The sequence below is a fragment of the Ranitomeya variabilis genome, chromosome 5, assembly GCF_051348905.1.
Source record: "Ranitomeya variabilis isolate aRanVar5 chromosome 5, aRanVar5.hap1, whole genome shotgun sequence".
Classification (NCBI taxonomy): Eukaryota; Metazoa; Chordata; class Amphibia; order Anura; family Dendrobatidae; genus Ranitomeya; species Ranitomeya variabilis.
The window spans coordinates 269,247,295-269,268,931 of NC_135236.1; the positions used below are offsets into that span (position 1 = coordinate 269,247,295).

The 21,637-nt window shown below is 39.6% G+C and overlaps 1 protein-coding gene and 1 long non-coding RNA gene across 2 annotated transcripts in view; both read right to left on the reverse strand.

Annotated features, from left to right (window-relative positions):
* The window catches only part of LOC143775758 (TRPM8 channel-associated factor homolog), a 235,378-nt gene that overhangs the window by 101,086 nt on the left and 112,655 nt on the right, over positions 1 to 21,637 (reverse strand). Inside the window, exon 5 of the mRNA XM_077264279.1 lies at positions 20,399 to 20,612. Coding sequence (XP_077120394.1) covers positions 20,399 to 20,612 — 214 coding nt within the window. The remainder of the gene's footprint in view (positions 1 to 20,398; positions 20,613 to 21,637) is intronic.
* On the reverse strand, positions 9,632 to 10,863 carry LOC143775759 (uncharacterized). Its single transcript, XR_013215699.1, has 3 exons — positions 10,816 to 10,863; positions 10,085 to 10,201; positions 9,632 to 9,700 (listed from the first exon to the last, which is right to left on the reverse strand). It is a non-coding gene; the product is annotated as an uncharacterized LOC143775759 (long non-coding RNA).

Genomic DNA, 21,637 nt, shown 5'->3' on the forward strand with positions numbered 1-21,637 from the left:
GCAGACTCGAGATACATCAGATTTTTGTGATCAGTCAAGACCACCACCCGATGCTTAGCACCCTCGAGCCAATGACGCCACTCCTCAAATGCCCACTTCATGGCCAAAAACTCCCGATTACCAACATCATAGTTCCGCTCAGCAGGCGAAAACTTCCTAGAGAAAAAGGCACATGGTCTCATCACAGAACAACCAGAGCCTCTCTGCGACAAAACAGCCCCAGCACCGATCTCAGAAGCATCCACTTCAACCTGAAAGGGAAGTGAGACATCAGGCTGGCACAAAACAGGCGCCGAAATAAACCGGCGCTTCAGCTCCTGGAAGGCCTCCACGGCTGCAGGAGCCCAATTAGCCACATCAGAACCTTTCTTGGTCATATCCGTCAAAGGTTTAACAACGCTAGAAAAATTAGCGATAAAGCGACGGTAGAAATTAGCGAACCCCAAGAACTTCTGAAGACTCTTAACAGACGTGGGCTGAGTCCAATCATGAATAGCTCGGACCTTGACTGAGTCCATCTCCACGGCAGAAGGGGAGAAAATAAAACCCAAAAAGGAAACCTTCTGCACTCCAAAGAGACACTTTGAGCCCTTCACAAACAAAGCGTTATCACGCAAAACCTGAAACACCATCCTGACCTGCTTTACATGAGAATCCCAATCATCCGAGAAAACTAGAATATCATCAAGATACACAATCAAAAATTTATCCAGATACTTCCGGAAGATATCATACATAAAGGACTGAAACACTGAAGGGGCATTAAAGAGCCCAAAGGGCATCACCAAGTATTCAAAATGACCTTCGGGCGTATTGAATGCAGTTTTCCATTCATCTCCCTGCCTAATGCGCACAAGGTTGTACGCACCACGAAGATCTATCTTGGTGAACCACTTGGCGCCCTTAATCCGAGCAAACAAGTCTGACAATAGCGGCAACGGATACTGAAACTTAACAGTGATTTTATTCAGAAGCCGATAGTCTATACAAGGTCTCAAAGACCCGTCTTTCTTGGCCACAAAAAAGAATCCCGCACCGAGAGGGGAAGAGGATGGACGAATATGCCCCTTCTCCAAAGAGTCCTTGACATAAGAACGCATTGCGGCATGCTCGGGTACAGACAAATTAAATAATCGTCCCTTAGAAAATTTACTGCCAGGAATCAAATCTATAGCGCAGTCACAGTCCCTATGAGGAGGAAGAGCACTGGACCTGGACTCACTGAATACATCCTGATAGTCACACAAATACTCAGGAACTTCTGAAGGAGTAGAAGTAGCAATAGACACCGGCGAAGAATCGCAATGAATTCCCTGACAACCCCAACTTGAGACAGACATAGCCTTCCAATCCAAAACAGGATTATGGGTCTGTAACCATGGCAGACCTAAAACGACCAAATCATTCATTTTATGCAGAACAAGAAAACGAATCACCTCCCGATGTTCAGGAGTCATGCACATGGTCACTTGTGTCCAATACTGCAGTTTATTTTCCGCCAGTGGCGTAGCATCAATTCCTCTGAGAGGAATCGGAACCTTTAAAGGCTCCAGGACAAAACCGCAGCGCTTCGCAAACGACAAGTCCATAAGACTCAGGGCAGCACCTGAATCCACAAATGCCATAACAGGGTAGGAAGACAATGAACAAATTAAAGTCACAGACAAAATAAATTTAGGCTGCAAATTACCAATGGTGACAGGACTGACAACCTTGGTTAGGCGTTTAGAGCATGCTGATATAACATGTGTAGAATCACCACAGTAAAAACACAGCCCATTCTGACGTCTATGATTTTGTCGTTCGGTTCTAGTCAGGATTCTATCGCATTGCATTGAGACAGGTGTCTGTTCAGACAACACCGCCAGAGGTTTAGCGGATTTGCGCTCCCGCAAACGCCGATCAATCTGAATAGCCAGCGCCATAGAATCATTCAGACTTGTAGGAATTGTAAAACCCACCATCACATTCTTAATGGCTTCAGAAAGGCCATTTCTGAAATTTGCGGCCAGAGCACATTCATTCCATCGAGTAAGCACGGACCATTTCCAAAATTTTTGGCAGTACACCTCAGCTTCATCCTGGCCCTGAGAGATGGCCAGTAGAGCTTTTTCTGCCTGAATTTCAAGATTAGGCTCCTCATAAAGCAATCCGAGCGCCAGAAAAAACGCATCAACATCCGCCAATGCAGGATCTCCTGGCGCTAACGAGAAAGCCCAATCCTGAGGGTCGCCACGCAAGAAGGAGATAATAATTTTAACTTGCTGAGCTGAATCTCCAGACGAACGAGGTTTCAAAGATAGAAACAATTTACAATTATTCCTAAAATTCCTAAATTTAAATCGATCTCCAGAGAACAGCTCAGGAATAGGTATCTTAGGCTCTGACATAGGACTGCTAACAACAAAATCCTGAATGCCCTGCACACGTGCAGCAAGCTGATCCACACTAGTAATCAAGGTCTGAACATTCATGTCTGCAGAAAAGCTTCAAGCGACTCAGAGATAAAGGGGAGGAAGAAAAAAAACAAAAAAACTCAGAACTTCTTTTCTTTTAATCCCACTTCAGCAATGCATTAACTATTTATTGGTCCTGGCATACTGTTATGATTCCAATGGCAAAGAATCTCAGAAATTACAGCAAAGTCTGCAAACATAAATACCAGCTCATAGGGACGTGGTAACTAGGCTGACCATATACCTGATCCTAGCGCAAACACTAACAGCAGCCGGGGAACGTGCCTACGTTGATTCTAGACGTCTCGCGCCAGCCGGAGAACTAACTACCCCTATCAGGGAAAATAAGACCTCTCTTGCCTCCAGAGAAAAGACCCCAAAGTAATACAAGCCCCCAACAAATAATAACGGTGAGGTAAGAAGAAAAGACAAACGTAAGAATGAACTAGATTTAGCAAAGAGAGGCCCACTGACTAATAGCAGAATATAGTAAGAAGACTTATATGGTCAGCAAAAAACCCTGCAAAATATCCACGCTGAATATCCAAGAACCCCTAGATATTCACCCCTAGGGAGAATATCAGCCCCCCTAGAGCTTCCAGCAATAACAGGAATCACATATTGTACAAGCTGGACAAAAAATATGAACAATGCAAATGATCAAGAGTACAAAAGCAGGACTTAGCTTATCTTGCAAAGAACCAGGACCTGAAGACAGGAGCAAACAGAAGTGAACTGATTACAACGATGCCAGGCACTGGACTGAGAATCCAGGAAGTTTAAATAGCAACACCCCAGGCCTAACGAAGCAGGTGAGCACAAACCTGGTAAAAGACAATCCAAGTGCCAAATCACTAGTGACCACAAGAGGGAGCCAAAAAGTATAGTTCACAACAGGCGACATTGGCTAGAGGGAGCTAAGCATCGTGTGGTGGTCTTGACTGATCACAAAAATTTGATTTATCTCGAGTCGGCCAAACGGCTGAATCCTAGACAGGCTCGTTGGTCATTGTTTTTCTCCCGTTTCGATTTCGTGGTCTCGTACCTTCCTGGTTCGAAGAACGTGAAGGCTGATGCTCTTTCTAGGAGTTTTGTGCCTGACTCTCCTGGAGTTTCAGAGCCGGCTGGTATCCTCAGAGAGGGGGTGATTTTGTCTGCCATTTCCCCAGATTTGCGACAGGTGTTACAGGAATTTTAGGCGGATTTACCTGACCGTTGTCCACCAGGGAGACTGTTTGTCCCAGATAGCTGGACCAGCAGAGTTATTTCCAAGGTTCATTCTTCGGTGTTGGCGGGTCATCCTGGGATTTTTGGTACCAGAGATTTGGTGGCTAGGTCCTTTTGGTGGCCTTCCTTGTCGCGGGATGTGCGTTCCTTTGTGCAGTCCTGCGGGATTTGTGCTCAGGCTAAGCCTTGCTGTTCTCGTGCCAGTGGTTTGCTTTTGCCTTTGCCGGTTCCGAAGAGGCCTTGGACGCATATTTCCATGGATTTTATTTTGGATCTTCCAGTCTCTCAGAGAATGTCTGTCATCTGGGTGGTGTGTGATCGTTTTTCTAAAATGGTCCATCTAGTGCCCTTGCCTAAGTTGCCTTCCTCCTCCGATTTGGTTCCGCTTTTTTTTCAGAATGTGGTCCATTTGCACGGCATCCCTGAAAACATTGTGTCTGACAGAGGATCCCAGTTTGTGTCCAGATTTTGACGGTCCTTTTGTGCTAAGATGTGCATTGATTTGTCTTTTTCGTCGGCTTTCCATCCTCAAACGAATGGCCAAACCGAGAGAACTAATCAGACCTTGGAAACTTATTTAAGATGTTTTGTTTCTGCTGATCAGGATGACTGGGTGACTTTTTTGCCATTGGCCGAGTTTGCCCTTAATAATCGGGCTAGTTCTGCTACTTTGGTTTCGCCTTTTTTTTGTAATTCTGGTTTCCATCCCTGTTTTTCCTCGGGTCAGGTTGAGCCTTCTGACTGTCTTGGGGTGGATTCTGTGGTGGATAGGTTGCAGCAGATTTGGAACCATGTGGTGGACAATTTGACGTTGTCACAAGAGAAGGCTCAGTGCTTTGCTAACCGCCGTCGCTGTGTGGGTCCCCGACTCCGTGTGGGGGATTTGGTATGAGTAGTGTATCATAACTACCATTCGTCAAACTCAATCTGACAGGTGGCCCGCCCCCTATCAAGATGTATCAAAAGGGGGGTGTAACCCCTCCTCCCCGCCCTGTCAGCAGCTGTCCCTTCTTGTCTGACTGTCAGCTTTTGATACAGTATGAATTGTTAATTGGATCCGGGGATTATTATCCTAGTATTTGTTTTAATTAGATTTTGATATTAATAGTTTTATACAGCGCATGCATTCTGTAATCAGGGCATGTGGCCCCCATGATGTGTTGTATTTCTTTTATAACAACATTATATGGAGCTGCGAAATTAAAACATTTGTTTGTGCCTCTGTAACATGTATTTTAGAAACAACTGGCCACTGCCCATTTAGAATGAAACAGCATATTTTTCAGCTTATAACGCAGTTTCTCATTTTCATGAGTTTTAAGAGGTCGTGTTATGTGTGATAAGGGGCTATATGCTCGTGTGGTTAATAGATAAAATACAGATAAAATATGCCAATTCACCAACAGTGCACGGCTTACACATAACTCGTCAATAATCAGGGGTAGATATACAATACAAGCTATAAGATGTGCTTCTGACATTTTCATAGCTAGGGCCCTCTTTTATTGACAGTTTGATACTATAAACAGTACTGATCTTTGTAAAATAAAGAACGAGAGAACTTTTCAGATAAAAGTAATAAAGTTTATTGAACAAAATCAATTACATTTTCTAAAAAAGTCATGTGAATAAATTTCGCTGTTCAATTAGATCAAAAAGCTACTTCTTGAAATCCACAATACACCGCAAATAAACAAATCAAATCAATTATCACTGAACACTCATTATTACATTCCAAGCCAGCGCAGCTCGCTGAGCGTTACCGCTGTACTCATTTCTCATTGCTGCTTCTGAATGTACACTATTCTCACCCATGGACGGTTTTCCTTTAAAAAATATGAATATTATTGAATATAAGGTTTTACATATGTTACAGTATTTTATTTTTATTAATAGCTACTTTTAACTATTCTTTTAGAGTGTCTAGTAGTTTTATATTCTCTGCCTGATATATTTCTACACAAAGCTTCAAAACTATTTTGCAATTTATAAGAACTTGTTGGATTAGTGAATATAATAACGTTTGTCATATTTTATAACATGTAGCTAATGATTCATGCTTCCAACATGTATGTATCTGGATTAAAATAAAGAATAATGACCTAGCTGATTGTTTGGGTGATATTGTAAAACCATTTATTGACATTTTGTATAGCAGATGTGTTTCTCCTGATTTTTCTAGCGCAGCTCGCTGAGCGTTACCGCTGTACTCATTTCTCATTGATGCTTCTGAATGTACACTATTCTCACCCATGGACGGTTTTCCTTTAAAAAATATGAATATTATTGAATATAAGGTTTTACATATGTTACAGTATTTTATTTTTATTAATAGCTACTTTTAACTATTCTTTTAGAGTGTCTAGTAGTTTTATATTCTCTGCCTGATATATTTCTACACAAAGCTTCAAAACTATTTTGCAATTTATAAGAACTTGTTGGATTAGTGAATATAATAACGTTTGTCATATTTTATAACATGTAGCTAATGATTCATGCTTCCAACATGTATGTATCTGGATTAAAATAAAGAATAATGACCTAGCTGATTGTTTGGGTGATATTGTAAAACCATTTATTGACATTTTGTATAGCAGATGTGTTTCTCCTGATTTTTCTAGCGCAGCTCGCTGAGCGTTACCGCTGTACTCATTTCTCATTGATGCTTCTGAATGTACACTATTCTCACCCATGGACGGTTTTCCTTTAAAAAATATGAATATTATTGAATATAAGGTTTTACATATGTTACAGTATTTTATTTTTATTAATAGCTACTTTTAACTATTCTTTTAGAGTGTCTAGTAGTTTTATATTCTCTGCCTGATATATTTCTACACAAAGCTTCAAAACTATTTTGCAATTTATAATGTATCACAGTAGTTTCATATGAAGTTACATCTTAGGCCCCGTATAACAGATGTGTTTCTCCTGATTTTTCTAGCGCAGCTCGCTGAGCATTACCACTGTACTCTTTTCTCATTGCAGCTTCTGAATGTACAATATTCTCAACCATGGACGGTTTCCCTTTAAAAAATATGAATATTATTGAATGTGTTTTACATATGTTACAGTATTTTATTTTTATTAATAGTTACTTTTATCATTATATGTTGTATTAAATAGAGTCTAGCTGGCACATTACACGTCTTGCTGAACCAGTATGTATCAGACTGCAATGGCACATCACACTGCTTGCTGTAGTGAATAGAGCTTCTATATGCGATTGCGAAACTTTCAGGCAAGTACAGTATATTCTGGACATATTATGTATAATTATTAGTAGAGTCTAGCTGGCACATTACACGTCTTGCTGAACCAGTATGTATCAGACTGCAATGGCACATCACACTGCTTGCTGTAGTGAATAGAGCTTCTATATGCGATTGCGAAACTTTCAGGCAAGTACAGTATATTCTGGACATATTATGTATAATTATTACTTAATTTTTTCACTAAAACGATCATTTCTGCCAGAACAATGACAAATTTTGACAAAAACACTTCAATAATATAAAAATTCTTACAGAATATAAAGCAAAAACATTAATATGTATTTTAGAAACAGATGACCACTGCACATTTAGAATGAAGCAGACCCAGAGACGCGCCCACCCTGTACAGATAACATCCATACTTGTGGCTTCTTTTTGTTAGTTTAAAAGCATATTGTTATGTATGTCTCTATCAAAAGACTACCCGGCCATTATATGTTGTATTAAGTGTAGTCTTATTTACAACTACAGCTCAGGGAGCTGACCACGGCACATTTAGAATGAAATAGCGTCAGCATAATTTTTTCAGCATGTCCCGGGTGTTGTGTATGTATGTGTGATAAACTATCAGTGTGAAACTTTCAGGCAAGTACAGTATATTCTGGACATATTATGTATAATTATTAGTTAATTTTTCACTAAAATGACACAATTGTGTTTTATAATACACCATGCTGTTTATTCATTATATGCTGTATTAAATAGAGTCTAGCTGTCACATTACACGTCATGCTGTACCAGTATGTATCAGACTGCAATGGCACATCACACTGCTTGCTGTAGTGAATATTTGCAAAAACTATCCTATATTAATGCTCGTATTTTTATTACACTCAGCCCCAAATGAGTCACTGCTAATTTGATGCCCCAATTTTTATCATTTCAATACTATACATTAACTAAATGCTAGAGCTTATGTTACAATATTTTATCTGTTTATTTTATATCATATTAGACTTTCACATTATTTGTAGCGGTTTGTGTGGGTGCTAGATTATGTATATTCTGTGCTTCTGCACTATTATTTGTTGAAAATTTATCACTAAATCGATAATTTCTAACAACGTCGTCTTTTGTAATATGCAACAACTCATATTTGTGGCTTCTTTTTCTATTTGCAGTGTAAGCTCAGCACGGGGCTATGTTATCTTATCTAGCTTAAACAGACTAGCGGGCTACGCCCAACAAAGCATCAAAAAGAAACTTTGATGACACAGATATAACTCAGCTAACTAAATGCTAGAGTTTCGGTTTTCCTTTAAAAATATGAATATTATTGAATAGCCTCATATCCCATCTCCGACAATAGACTCTAAGCATTTTTCATATTATTTGTAGACACTCTAACGGACATATTATGCACAGCCCCTGTTTTGACAAGTATGAAGCGGCGTGTTTTTATACGTTCATAACAATCATAACCACTATACTGCAAACGTTTAAACGTGTATTTTATTCACAGTTCTCACAAGTCAGGTTTAGATTTATTTAAATTCAGAGGTGGTGTGTATGTACACAGGAATGATTTAGTTTAAAAGCATATAGTTCAGCGATAATGTCTGGCGTTGGACAAGCAGTTATCAATCTTTCATACGTATCACAGAAAGATTTTAGTTTGAACTGTGCGAGTTTAATTTCTGCGTACTGGCCAGCCATGGCAATAAATATTTTGATGTGTTCAGCATTCCACACAGGGGTCCCCCTGTAACAGGAATGTTCAGCAACAGGGGGTTTTTTACTAACGCGGTGCCGCGGCACTGCGCGTTTCTTTAGAGGTAGAACATTGTCAAAATCGCTAGAAGATCCCGCAAGACCAGAATCTGCAGACTGTGCAGCATGGCGTATCCGTATATTGAACGGACCTGTGGGGGACCACATACCAACAGAGAGCTGCTCATATTCTCTGTTTTCAGAAGTAACTTGTGGTATGTTATCGGTGCTACCGGACTCCTGAGTTGTGCAGGGGCTGTCGTTCAGCGCTGCAAATCTCTTTCTTGAGGCATTCTTAGATTTTTGACAGGGAATCTTGGGAATTGGATTCCCGGTGTGTTTGGGTGCCGCGTACCCTTCCGCACGAGCCTCAACACAGATGGGCGAAAGAGGCGCTGTTCTCACAGCCACATCCGCTCTTTGGGGATGATTCTGCGCAGACCCGTAATTACAGCATTGCAAATCTCGTGGCTGAAGATCAGGCGTATCTAAAAGAAAAGATACAGGTGTCAGTTATCCGCAAAACCGCCGTAAAATTGGAAAAGCTGCATGGCTGTAGTTATCCACGAAGCGGCGTAATATTTGAAAACTTACTGGCGTCCGTTACCCATGAAATCGCTGTAACAACAGTTGCATAAATCCAGTATCGGCCAGGGCAGATATATACTTACAGGCATGAAACAGGGAGCGGTACCCCCCGCAGCTCCTGGTTTAATGCCCCAGCGCATTGTTCAAATGCGTCGAGACGGAGATATTCTCTTTTTTCAAATAGAATTTTTCCGAGCGCTAATTTACCAGTTGTAAATAAGTTATAACTAAATTATAACTACCACAGAAAAGCAAGAATCGTATGTATTTCAAGTGAACCGCCACCTTTTCTTTTGCAGAGACACCCGCTTAACGAATTTCCACGGCTTTTAGGCGCCGCGTCATTCTTGACATCTACGATCACGACGTCTGAGTCCCGGTCTTCACACGGTTCGGGAGCACGCCAGTCTTCCGGCATATAGACCGAGGGATCCGTGTCACTATCTGTATGAGAAATTACACTTAGTACGCGTTTACATACAAAGGATTAAAGCATCCGACATAGTATAATATAGTTTTACGGTATGGGCCCTGTTTATGGTGTATCCGTTAATAATTTAGTGTTATACTGGCGACTAACTGCGTAATTTGTTTAATAATTTAACCCTATATTTATTATGACATAATTTATGTAATACAATAGTTAATAGCTGCTATAGTTTCACGCCATAGCCAGTATTTGTTCTGCATAAATCGCGTTTGGCTGTGGCGCTACGGGATTAACACAGATTATATATATATATATATCTCTTTCTTACATGTGCTACAGGAAAGACCAATATCTTGCTACAGTGTTACATTGACATTTTTCCCGGAGAATCTAATTACCTGTGATAAGGTGTAGAGCAGGGCCAATAACTTCTAACGCTTCAGCAGCTACGGATTCAAAGAGTTCATAATTCTGCGTGTTGAAATTATTGCGATAATCGGGAGACAGACACTCCTCTTAAATAAGAAAGAATGAAAGAATATATAATTAATATAAATTACTTAATCCGTGTCACCCGATACCCTGTACATTATATTCGGTATAATACCTAGGGGGGGGTGCTTGTAAGCGCGGGCTTGTATTGAGCGCGCTGATATTGGGATTCCATCTTAAATAAAAAGGGGGAAAAGTTTTGTTTCTGTACCCCCGATAAATACAGTTTAAAACTATGTTACAAAAATAAACGTTACATATACCGACAATAAATACAGATTAAAAATAAACGTTACAAAATAAACGTTACATATACCGACAATAAATACAGTTTAAAAAATATGTTACAAAAATAAACGTTACATATACCGACAATAAATACAGATTAAAAATAAACGTTACAAAATAAACGTTACATATACCGACAATAAATACAGTTTAAAAAATATGTTACAAAAATAAACGTTACATATACCGACAATAAATACAGATTAAAAATAAACGTTACAAAATAAACGTTACATATACCGACAATAAATACAGTTTAAAACTATGTTACAAAAATAAACTTTACATATAACGACAATAAATACAACTTAAAACTATGTTACAAAATATGCGCTACCGGCAAACTTACTTTTTCAGAGAGTAGCCCAGAGCAGCTGTCCAGATGGGTGAAAAAGTGTCTTTAAGATTCTGTATGACAAAACTTGAGGCGCTTGACCAGCATTTAAAGACAAAACACCGCCCACAAGTTCTGACAGAGTAGGCTATTTTATACACCTCAGCAGCATATTTATGCACCAGCGGCATAAATATGTTTATACGCGGCAGAAAGACGGATATCGCTTTTTTCTGCATTTAGCTAGGGAAAAATGTCAATGTAACACTGTAGCAAGATATTGGTCTTTCCTGTAGCACATGTAAGAAAGAGATATATATATATATATAATCTGTGTTAATCCCGTAGCGCCACAGCCAAACGCGATTTATGCAGAACAAATACTGGCTATGGCGTGAAACTATAGCAGCTATTAACTATTGTATTACATAAATTATGTCATAATAAATATAGGGTTAAATTATTAAACAAATTACGCAGTTAGTCGCCAGTATAACACTAAATTATTAACGGATACACCATAAACAGGGCCCATACCGTAAAACTATATTATACTATGTCGGATGCTTTAATCCTTTGTATGTAAACGCGTACTAAGTGTAATTTCTCATACAGATAGTGACACGGATCCCTCGGTCTATATGCCGGAAGACTGGCGTGCTCCCGAACCGTGTGAAGACCGGGACTCAGACGTCGTGATCGTAGATGTCAAGAATGACGCGGCGCCTAAAAGCCGTGGAAATTCGTTAAGCGGGTGTCTCTGCAAAAGAAAAGGTGGCGGTTCACTTGAAATACATACGATTCTTGCTTTTCTGTGGTAGTTATAATTTAGTTATAACTTATTTACAACTGGTAAATTAGCGCTCGGAAAAATTCTATTTGAAAAAAGAGAATATCTCCGTCTCGACGCATTTGAACAATGCGCTGGGGCATTAAACCAGGAGCTGCGGGGGGTACCGCTCCCTGTTTCATGCCTGTAAGTATATATCTGCCCTGGCCGATACTGGATTTATGCAACTGTTGTTACAGCGATTTCATGGGTAACGGACGCCAGTAAGTTTTCAAATATTACGCCGCTTCGTGGATAACTACAGCCATGCAGCTTTTCCAATTTTACGGCGGTTTTGCGGATAACTGACACCTGTATCTTTTCTTTTAGATACGCCTGATCTTCAGCCACGAGATTTGCAATGCTGTAATTACGGGCCTGCGCAGAATCATCCCCAAAGAGCGGATGTGGCTGTGAGAACAGCGCCTCTTTCGCCCATCTGTGTTGAGGCTCGTGCGGAAGGGTACGCGGCACCCAAACACACCGGGAATCCAATTCCCAAGATTCCCTGTCAAAAATCTAAGAATGCCTCAAGAAAGAGATTTGCAGCGCTGAACGACAGCCCCTGCACAACTCAGGAGTCCGGTAGCACCGATAACATACCACAAGTTACTTCTGAAAACAGAGAATATGAGCAGCTCTCTGTTGGTATGTGGTCCCCCACAGGTCCGTTCAATATACGGATACGCCATGCTGCACAGTCTGCAGATTCTGGTCTTGCGGGATCTTCTAGCGATTTTGACAATGTTCTACCTCTAAAGAAACGCGCAGTGCCGCGGCACCGCGTTAGTAAAAAACCCCCTGTTGCTGAACATTCCTGTTACAGGGGGACCCCTGTGTGGAATGCTGAACACATCAAAATATTTATTGCCATGGCTGGCCAGTACGCAGAAATTAAACTCGCACAGTTCAAACTAAAATCTTTCTGTGATACGTATGAAAGATTGATAACTGCTTGTCCAACGCCAGACATTATCGCTGAACTATATGCTTTTAAACTAAATCATTCCTGTGTACATACACACCACCTCTGAATTTAAATAAATCTAAACCTGACTTGTGAGAACTGTGAATAAAATACACGTTTAAACGTTTGCAGTATAGTGGTTATGATTGTTATGAACGTATAAAAACACGCCGCTTCATACTTGTCAAAACAGGGGCTGTGCATAATATGTCCGTTAGAGTGTCTACAAATAATATGAAAAATGCTTAGAGTCTATTGTCGGAGATGGGATATGAGGCTATTCAATAATATTCATATTTTTAAAGGAAAACCGAAACTCTAGCATTTAGTTAGCTGAGTTATATCTGTGTCATCAAAGTTTCTTTTTGATGCTTTGTTGGGCGTAGCCCGCTAGTCTGTTTAAGCTAGATAAGATAACATAGCCCCGTGCTGAGCTTACACTGCAAATAGAAAAAGAAGCCACAAATATGAGTTGTTGCATATTACAAAAGACGACGTTGTTAGAAATTATCGATTTAGTGATAAATTTTCAACAAATAATAGTGCAGAAGCACAGAATATACATAATCTAGCACCCACACAAACCGCTACAAATAATGTGAAAGTCTAATATGATATAAAATAAACAGATAAAATATTGTAACATAAGCTCTAGCATTTAGTTAATGTATAGTATTGAAATGATAAAAATTGGGGCATCAAATTAGCAGTGACTCATTTGGGGCTGAGTGTAATAAAAATACGAGCATTAATATAGGATAGTTTTTGCAAATATTCACTACAGCAAGCAGTGTGATGTGCCATTGCAGTCTGATACATACTGGTACAGCATGACGTGTAATGTGACAGCTAGACTCTATTTAATACAGCATATAATGAATAAACAGCATGGTGTATTATAAAACACAATTGTGTCATTTTAGTGAAAAATTAACTAATAATTATACATAATATGTCCAGAATATACTGTACTTGCCTGAAAGTTTCACACTGATAGTTTATCACACATACATACACAACACCCGGGACATGCTGAAAAAATTATGCTGACGCTATTTCATTCTAAATGTGCCGTGGTCAGCTCCCTGAGCTGTAGTTGTAAATAAGACTACACTTAATACAACATATAATGGCCGGGTAGTCTTTTGATAGAGACATACATAACAATATGCTTTTAAACTAACAAAAAGAAGCCACAAGTATGGATGTTATCTGTACAGGGTGGGCGCGTCTCTGGGTCTGCTTCATTCTAAATGTGCAGTGGTCATCTGTTTCTAAAATACATATTAATGTTTTTGCTTTATATTCTGTAAGAATTTTTATATTATTGAAGTGTTTTTGTCAAAATTTGTCATTGTTCTGGCAGAAATGATCGTTTTAGTGAAAAAATTAAGTAATAATTATACATAATATGTCCAGAATATACTGTACTTGCCTGAAAGTTTCGCAATCGCATATAGAAGCTCTATTCACTACAGCAAGCAGTGTGATGTGCCATTGCAGTCTGATACATACTGGTTCAGCAAGACGTGTAATGTGCCAGCTAGACTCTACTAATAATTATACATAATATGTCCAGAATATACTGTACTTGCCTGAAAGTTTCGCAATCGCATATAGAAGCTCTATTCACTACAGCAAGCAGTGTGATGTGCCATTGCAGTCTGATACATACTGGTTCAGCAAGACGTGTAATGTGCCAGCTAGACTCTATTTAATACAACATATAATGATAAAAGTAACTATTAATAAAAATAAAATACTGTAACATATGTAAAACACATTCAATAATATTCATATTTTTTAAAGGGAAACCGTCCATGGTTGAGAATATTGTACATTCAGAAGCTGCAATGAGAAAAGAGTACAGTGGTAATGCTCAGCGAGCTGCGCTAGAAAAATCAGGAGAAACACATCTGTTATACGGGGCCTAAGATGTAACTTCATATGAAACTACTGTGATACATTATAAATTGCAAAATAGTTTTGAAGCTTTGTGTAGAAATATATCAGGCAGAGAATATAAAACTACTAGACACTCTAAAAGAATAGTTAAAAGTAGCTATTAATAAAAATAAAATACTGTAACATATGTAAAACCTTATATTCAATAATATTCATATTTTTTAAAGGAAAACCGTCCATGGGTGAGAATAGTGTACATTCAGAAGCATCAATGAGAAATGAGTACAGCGGTAACGCTCAGCGAGCTGCGCTAGAAAAATCAGGAGAAACACATCTGCTATACAAAATGTCAATAAATGGTTTTACAATATCACCCAAACAATCAGCTAGGTCATTATTCTTTATTTTAATCCAGATACATACATGTTGGAAGCATGAATCATTAGCTACATGTTATAAAATATGACAAACGTTATTATATTCACTAATCCAACAAGTTCTTATAAATTGCAAAATAGTTTTGAAGCTTTGTGTAGAAATATATCAGGCAGAGAATATAAAACTACTAGACACTCTAAAAGAATAGTTAAAAGTAGCTATTAATAAAAATAAAATACTGTAACATATGTAAAACCTTATATTCAATAATATTCATATTTTTTAAAGGAAAACCGTCCATGGGTGAGAATAGTGTACATTCAGAAGCATCAATGAGAAATGAGTACAGCGGTAACGCTCAGCGAGCTGCGCTAGAAAAATCAGGAGAAACACATCTGCTATACAAAATGTCAATAAATGGTTTTACAATATCACCCAAACAATCAGCTAGGTCATTATTCTTTATTTTAATCCAGATACATACATGTTGGAAGCATGAATCATTAGCTACATGTTATAAAATATGACAAACGTTATTATATTCACTAATCCAACAAGTTCTTATAAATTGCAAAATAGTTTTGAAGCTTTGTGTAGAAATATATCAGGCAGAGAATATAAAACTACTAGACACTCTAAAAGAATAGTTAAAAGTAGCTATTAATAAAAATAAAATACTGTAACATATGTAAAACCTTATATTCAATAATATTCATATTTTTTAAAGGAAAACCGTCCATGGGTGAGAATAGTGTACATTCAGAAGCAGCAATGAGAAATGAGTACAGCGGTAACGCTCAGCGAGCTGCGCTGGCTTGGAATGTAATAATGAGTGTTCAGTGATAATTGATTTGATTTGTTTATTTGCGGTGTATTGTGGATTTCAAGAAGTAGCTTTTTGATCTAATTGAACAGCGAAATTTATTCACATGACTTTTTTAGAAAATGTAATTGATTTTGTTCAATAAACTTTATTACTTTTATCTGAAAAGTTCTCTCGTTCTTTATTTTACAAAGATCAGTACTGTTTATAGTATCAAACTGTCAATAAAAGAGGGCCCTAGCTATGAAAATGTCAGAAGCACATCTTATAGCTTGTATTGTATATCTACCCCTGATTATTGACGAGTTATGTGTAAGCCGTGCACTGTTGGTGAATTGGCATATTTTATCTGTATTTTATCTATTAACCACACGAGCATATAGCCCCTTATCACACATAACACGACCTCTTAAAACTCATGAAAATGAGAAACTGCGTTATAAGCTGAAAAATATGCTGTTTCATTCTAAATGGGCAGTGGCCAGTTGTTTCTAAAATACATGTTACAGAGGCACAAACAAATGTTTTAATTTCGCAGCTCCATATAATGTTGTTATAAAAGAAATACAACACATCATGGGGGCCACATGCCCTGATTACAGAATGCATGCGCTGTATAAAACTATTAATATCAAAATCTAATTAAAACAAATACTAGGATAATAATCCCCGGATCCAATTAACAATTCATACTGTATCAAAAGCTGACAGTCAGACAAGAAGGGACAGCTGCTGACAGGGCGGGGAGGAGGGGTTACACCCCCCTTTTGATACATCTTGATAGGGGGCGGGCCACCTGTCAGATTGAGTTTGACGAATGGTAGTTATGATACACTACTGGTATGGTTGTCTTCTCGTTATGTTCCTATGAAGGTCTCCTCTCCTAAGTTCAAGCCTCGTTTAATCGGTCCTTATAAGATTTTAGAAATCCTCAACCCTGTGTCATTTCGTTTGGACCTCCCAGCATCGTTTACCATTCATAAAGTGTTCCATCGGTCATTGTTGCGGAGGTATGTGGTGCCTGTGGTTCCTTCTGTGGATCCTCCTGCTCCGGTGTTGGTTGACGGAGAATTGGAGTACGTGGTGGAGAAGATCTTGGATTCTCGTATTTCAAGACGGAGGCTTCAGTACTTAGTTAAGTGGAAGGGCTATGGTCAGGAGGATAATTCCTGGGTTGTCGCCTCCGATGTCCATGCGGCCGATTTGGTTCATGCCTTCCATGTGGCTCATCCTGATCGCCCTGGGGGCTCTGATGAGGGTTCGGTGACCCCTCCTCAAGGGGGGGTACTGTTGTGAACTCTGTTCTCGGGCTCCCTCTTGTAGTCACGAGTGGTACTGTGTGAGTTGTATCTTTGGGCTCCCTCTGGTGGCTCTTTTGTCATTCTGCGGGTCTGTGGCTGGGATCAGCTGCCTCGTCAGCTGCTAGTTAGGTTTCCTATTTAACTCACCTGGACTTTCATTTGTTGCCTGCTGTCGATGTATTCAGTGCTATTCTGATCTCTCCTGACTTCATTTGTTACCAGTCTCTCCAAGAGAAGCTAAGTTTTTGTTTGTGCATTTTCCGCTCATCTATGTTCAATATTTTTCTTAGAATATGATGAGTTCTGTCCAGCTTGCTAATATGTGATTTCCTCGCTTGCTGGTAGCTCTGGGGTGCAGAGTTTCTCCCCTCACATCGTTAGTTGGTGTGGGGGTTCTTGCATTCTCTGCGTGGATATTTTTGTATAGGGTTTTGTACTGACCGCACAGCTTCCTCGCTATCTTCTGCTATCTAGTGTTAGCGGGCCTCATTTTGCTAAACCTGTTTCATTTCTACGTTTGTATTTTCCCCTTAACTCACCGTTATTATTTGTGGGGGGCTTTCTATATCTTTGGGGTTATTTTTCTGAGGCAAGTGAGGTCTTTGCTTTCTCTCTAGGGGTAGCTAGTTTCTCAGGCTGTGTCGAGATGTCTAGGATTTCTAGGCACGTTCACCGGCTACCTTTAGTGTGTGCGGTTAGGATCAGGATTGCGGTCAGTCCAGTTACCACATTCCCAGAGCTCGTCCTATGTTCGTTTTCTTAGCTGGTCAGATTTGTGATCCTAAGCCACTAGGGATCATAACACTCTCCATTATTAACCAGGCTTAATGTCACCTTACAATAGCAAGGTGACATTAACCCCTTATTACCCCATATGCCAATGCCACAGGGCAGCGGGAATAGAGAGGCTAAGTGCCTGAATAGGCGCATTTTACAGATGCGCCTTTCTGGGGTAGCTGGGGGCAGATGTTTTTAGCCGCGGAGGCAATAACCATGGTCCCTCTCTAGGCAATTAATATCTGCCCTCAGTCACTGGCTTTCCCTCTCTGGCAGAGAAAATTGCGCGGGAGCCCATGCCAGTTTTTTTACATGAATTAATCCTTTAATTTAACACCTACAGCTCCAAAACTTGACACACACACACACACACAGTACTAACATTATTAGTGAGGGATATATAGAAATATAACGGATATGCAATGGTTTACTGTATGTAAACCATGTCTCATATCCTGTCAGGTTCTGTAATGATTTTACAGATGCGGAAAATTGAACTACCAGCTTTCCTGCTAGCTAGCTCTGAATGAAATATATATATATATTTCTCACTGACATATATATAAATATATGTATATATATGTAGACTATATATATGTTTTCACGAATATTTGAGTCCATGAATCCATTATATGTCCATTTTGGAAGCCGGCGAGAAAATCTCACTATACGGATGCCATACGGATGACACATGGATACTTTTTTGAGAAAAAATTGCATCCTCGCATTGCACACGGATGACATACGGATCACTGCTTGGGAACATTTCTGCGTATCTCGGCAGTAAAAAAACGGACCGTATTTTTTTACATTATGTGTGACGCCGGCCTTAGGGCAAAGATCCATAGTGATGAGAGGTGGATTTGAATTGGCCATAACAAGAACCTTATTATTAACATGATGATATCTAAGTAAAGCTGAAAAGGATCAGGTGGAGCTGTGGGGAAGTATGACAAACCTCTGGATAACGTAGAGATTTTATGTTCATTCAATATATAATTTGTTAGGTTGAATATTTGTGCTGTTTGGTGCAGTTCTTTTTTGGCTGGGTTATATTTTAGTCCTTGGTCCTCTATTTTTGCCCCTCTTACTCTTTCCTACTCCCATTTTCCCTTGGCCTAGTTTTCTTTTTTGGTGACAACTTGTGTAAGTGAAATAACTGAGTTATTGTCTGACAGTCTGGACTTTTAACCAAAGATATTAGTGTCATTGTAGATTGTTGAGGAGGAATCATTACCCAATTTAATACCCAAAATGTTGTCATGTATGTCCGATGTAGTCCACATTTCTTAATTTTGTGTCTAGAACCTGTGAATAGCAGTAATGTGACTGCTGTTCACAGGCGCCAGATAGTGGCTACAATGACCATCAAATCTGCCGAGTCTCGCTGAGCGTTGATGTCACTCTACGACGACTGTGAATAGCGGTCACTTTACTGCAATTCATAGGCGCCAGAAATAAAATTGAGAAACTTGGATTACATTGAACCTGTGTGGCAACATTTTGGATAATAAATTGGTGAATGAGGGACTGAATCTTGTTTTTATTTCTGTCTTTTTAGGTCTTTCAGGTATCCTTTTCAATACTATTTTGGATTTTTTGGATTACAGCGGAAGAAGCATGGGAATTTTGTTTCTATAAATTGGTGAACGAGGGATAGTGTGGGGGAGTCTTTATTCAAATAAAGTATTTTTTCTGTGTGTGTTTTTATTTTTTATTACTGGGTTAGTAATGGGGGTGTCTGATACCTTTCCATTACTTGCCCTAGTGCTTGATACCAGCTGTGATTTTTGACAAATCCCAGCTGTCATAAAACTCAACTACTACCATTACCTCAGCTCCAGGGAAATCAGGAAGAGACTGGCATGGCAAAGTGCCAGAATTGGCACATCTAATGTAATGCGACAATTTTGCAGTCTTGCATTATTAGACTGGGTAGGTCAAAATAACCATGTACCTTCCCAGCCTGATAATATAAGCCCGCAGCACTCTGCTTTACCTTGGCTGGTTACCAAGAATAGGGGGGATCCCATTTTTTTAAATTTATGATTGGGTTAAACCAGGTTAAAAACATTTGTGTAAACACACTTATGGCCCATGTGCTTTTTTTTTTAACTGTGGGTTTACTTAAGCTAATGCAAGTCTATTGTCCGTCCATAAAAGTGGAGTAATACTCTGACAACATTGTTCCCAGCAACGACCTGGGAGTCAGAGATGCATCCAGACATTTTCCTCATGCTGTTCCCATTCCATTTGAGCTGTTTCCATCCATTTTCCTGCAACCCCCCCCCCCCCCAGTCCTCCTGCTGGGATTTTCTGGAAAAACGCTTGCGTTTCCCATTTACTTCTATTACACTCGGTACTGCATTTTAGTGCTCACTCATCCCTATTTGTAATAGGAGCCGCAAAACACTTGCTTTGCTGCATTGTACCGTTTTTATGATTTTTGATATTCTCTGTTCACCTACATAAATTTAAACTTTTATTCTCTGTTTTAATTTATAGAGAAAAATCTGAGACCACGAGCTGTGGTATGCTAAAAATTAGTAAAAAAAAAAAGTATATGAGTAATTGCATAAAACATAAGAAGCGAGTAAAGCAGACTAAACTCTACTTACCTTTTATAAATGTTGGAGCTCGTTCTGCTCCATAGACTGTAACGGGAACTGTTCCTAGCTGACTTTTCCCCTTGACAATAACATACAGGAGTCCTCCCCAGACATTAGATATCACAACCTTCTCATTCACGACATTCTTTTGATTCACAACCACTGGGGCACGACACAAGTGTTTTGCTGAGCTCAGGTCATCAGAATGGCAGCCAACCTGTACCTACAATAAATTCCAAAGTTATATATGTGAATAAAAGTACTGCACCTATTTCTGATTTACAGTCTGTAACATACATTTATACTACTTTATTGTTTATTAAAAGGTTTTAACAAGTGCTGAAAATGGAAACGTATAATAGGTTGCTATTAGGGTTGACTGACTTTTACTTTTTCAGGATCGAGTCGGAATTCGCGAAACCCGATTTTGTCAAAAGTCGGTTCAGGTGAAATCGGCCGATTATTGCGAAAAGTCTGGGATCCGACTGAAACACGAAACCCAATGCAAGTCAATGGAGAATCAAAGTCGGCAGTTAGTGGAGGACAGGAAAACACCAACAGAGCCCATTTTAATGCCCAAAACATCAATTCTTGTTACTTAAGCTTGTCAATCTTAATTTACCTTATAATAATAGTTAGCCATTGAAAATCTGGGGGTCATTTGGCAAAAGTTGTGGGGGGGTAGGGCTGGCTCAAGTTTTTCGTGGGCCCAGGAAACGCAGACTACGTCACGGCGGTGGAGCAGGGAGAGGTAAGTATTTCAAGCTTGCAAGTGCTGTGATCCTGAGCAAGCAGGGGGGGCACACTCATTCGCATTGGCACTGGCACAGGGCCCCTCAAAGTACGGCGTTGTGATTGACGGCGGGGGCGCCTCCCACCGGCAGAGACACTTTTGCGTACTATGAGGGGCCCTGTGCCAGTGACATCGCCAACGAGTATGCCCCCCCCACCTGTTGAAGGAACCTGCACTTTCATCTGCACCTTCCTCTTTGTCCTCGTGTAAGGTGGTATAGTATGCGGGAAGGGAAACCAGACTTTCTGCAGGGTCAGATACTGGCTATGTAGAGTGCAAGAAGAATGTAGTGGTCTGGGTCAATGTACTGGCAAACTCATCTAGCAGTGGCTGGGCAATGGGTAGGATAAGGAGGAAACACAGATATAGGCCCAAAGAATAAAGTAGGCAAAATGCAGTTCAAAATTGGTAACGGGAGTAAACAGGCAGCATTGCTTTGTTCAGTGGAGGAGAAC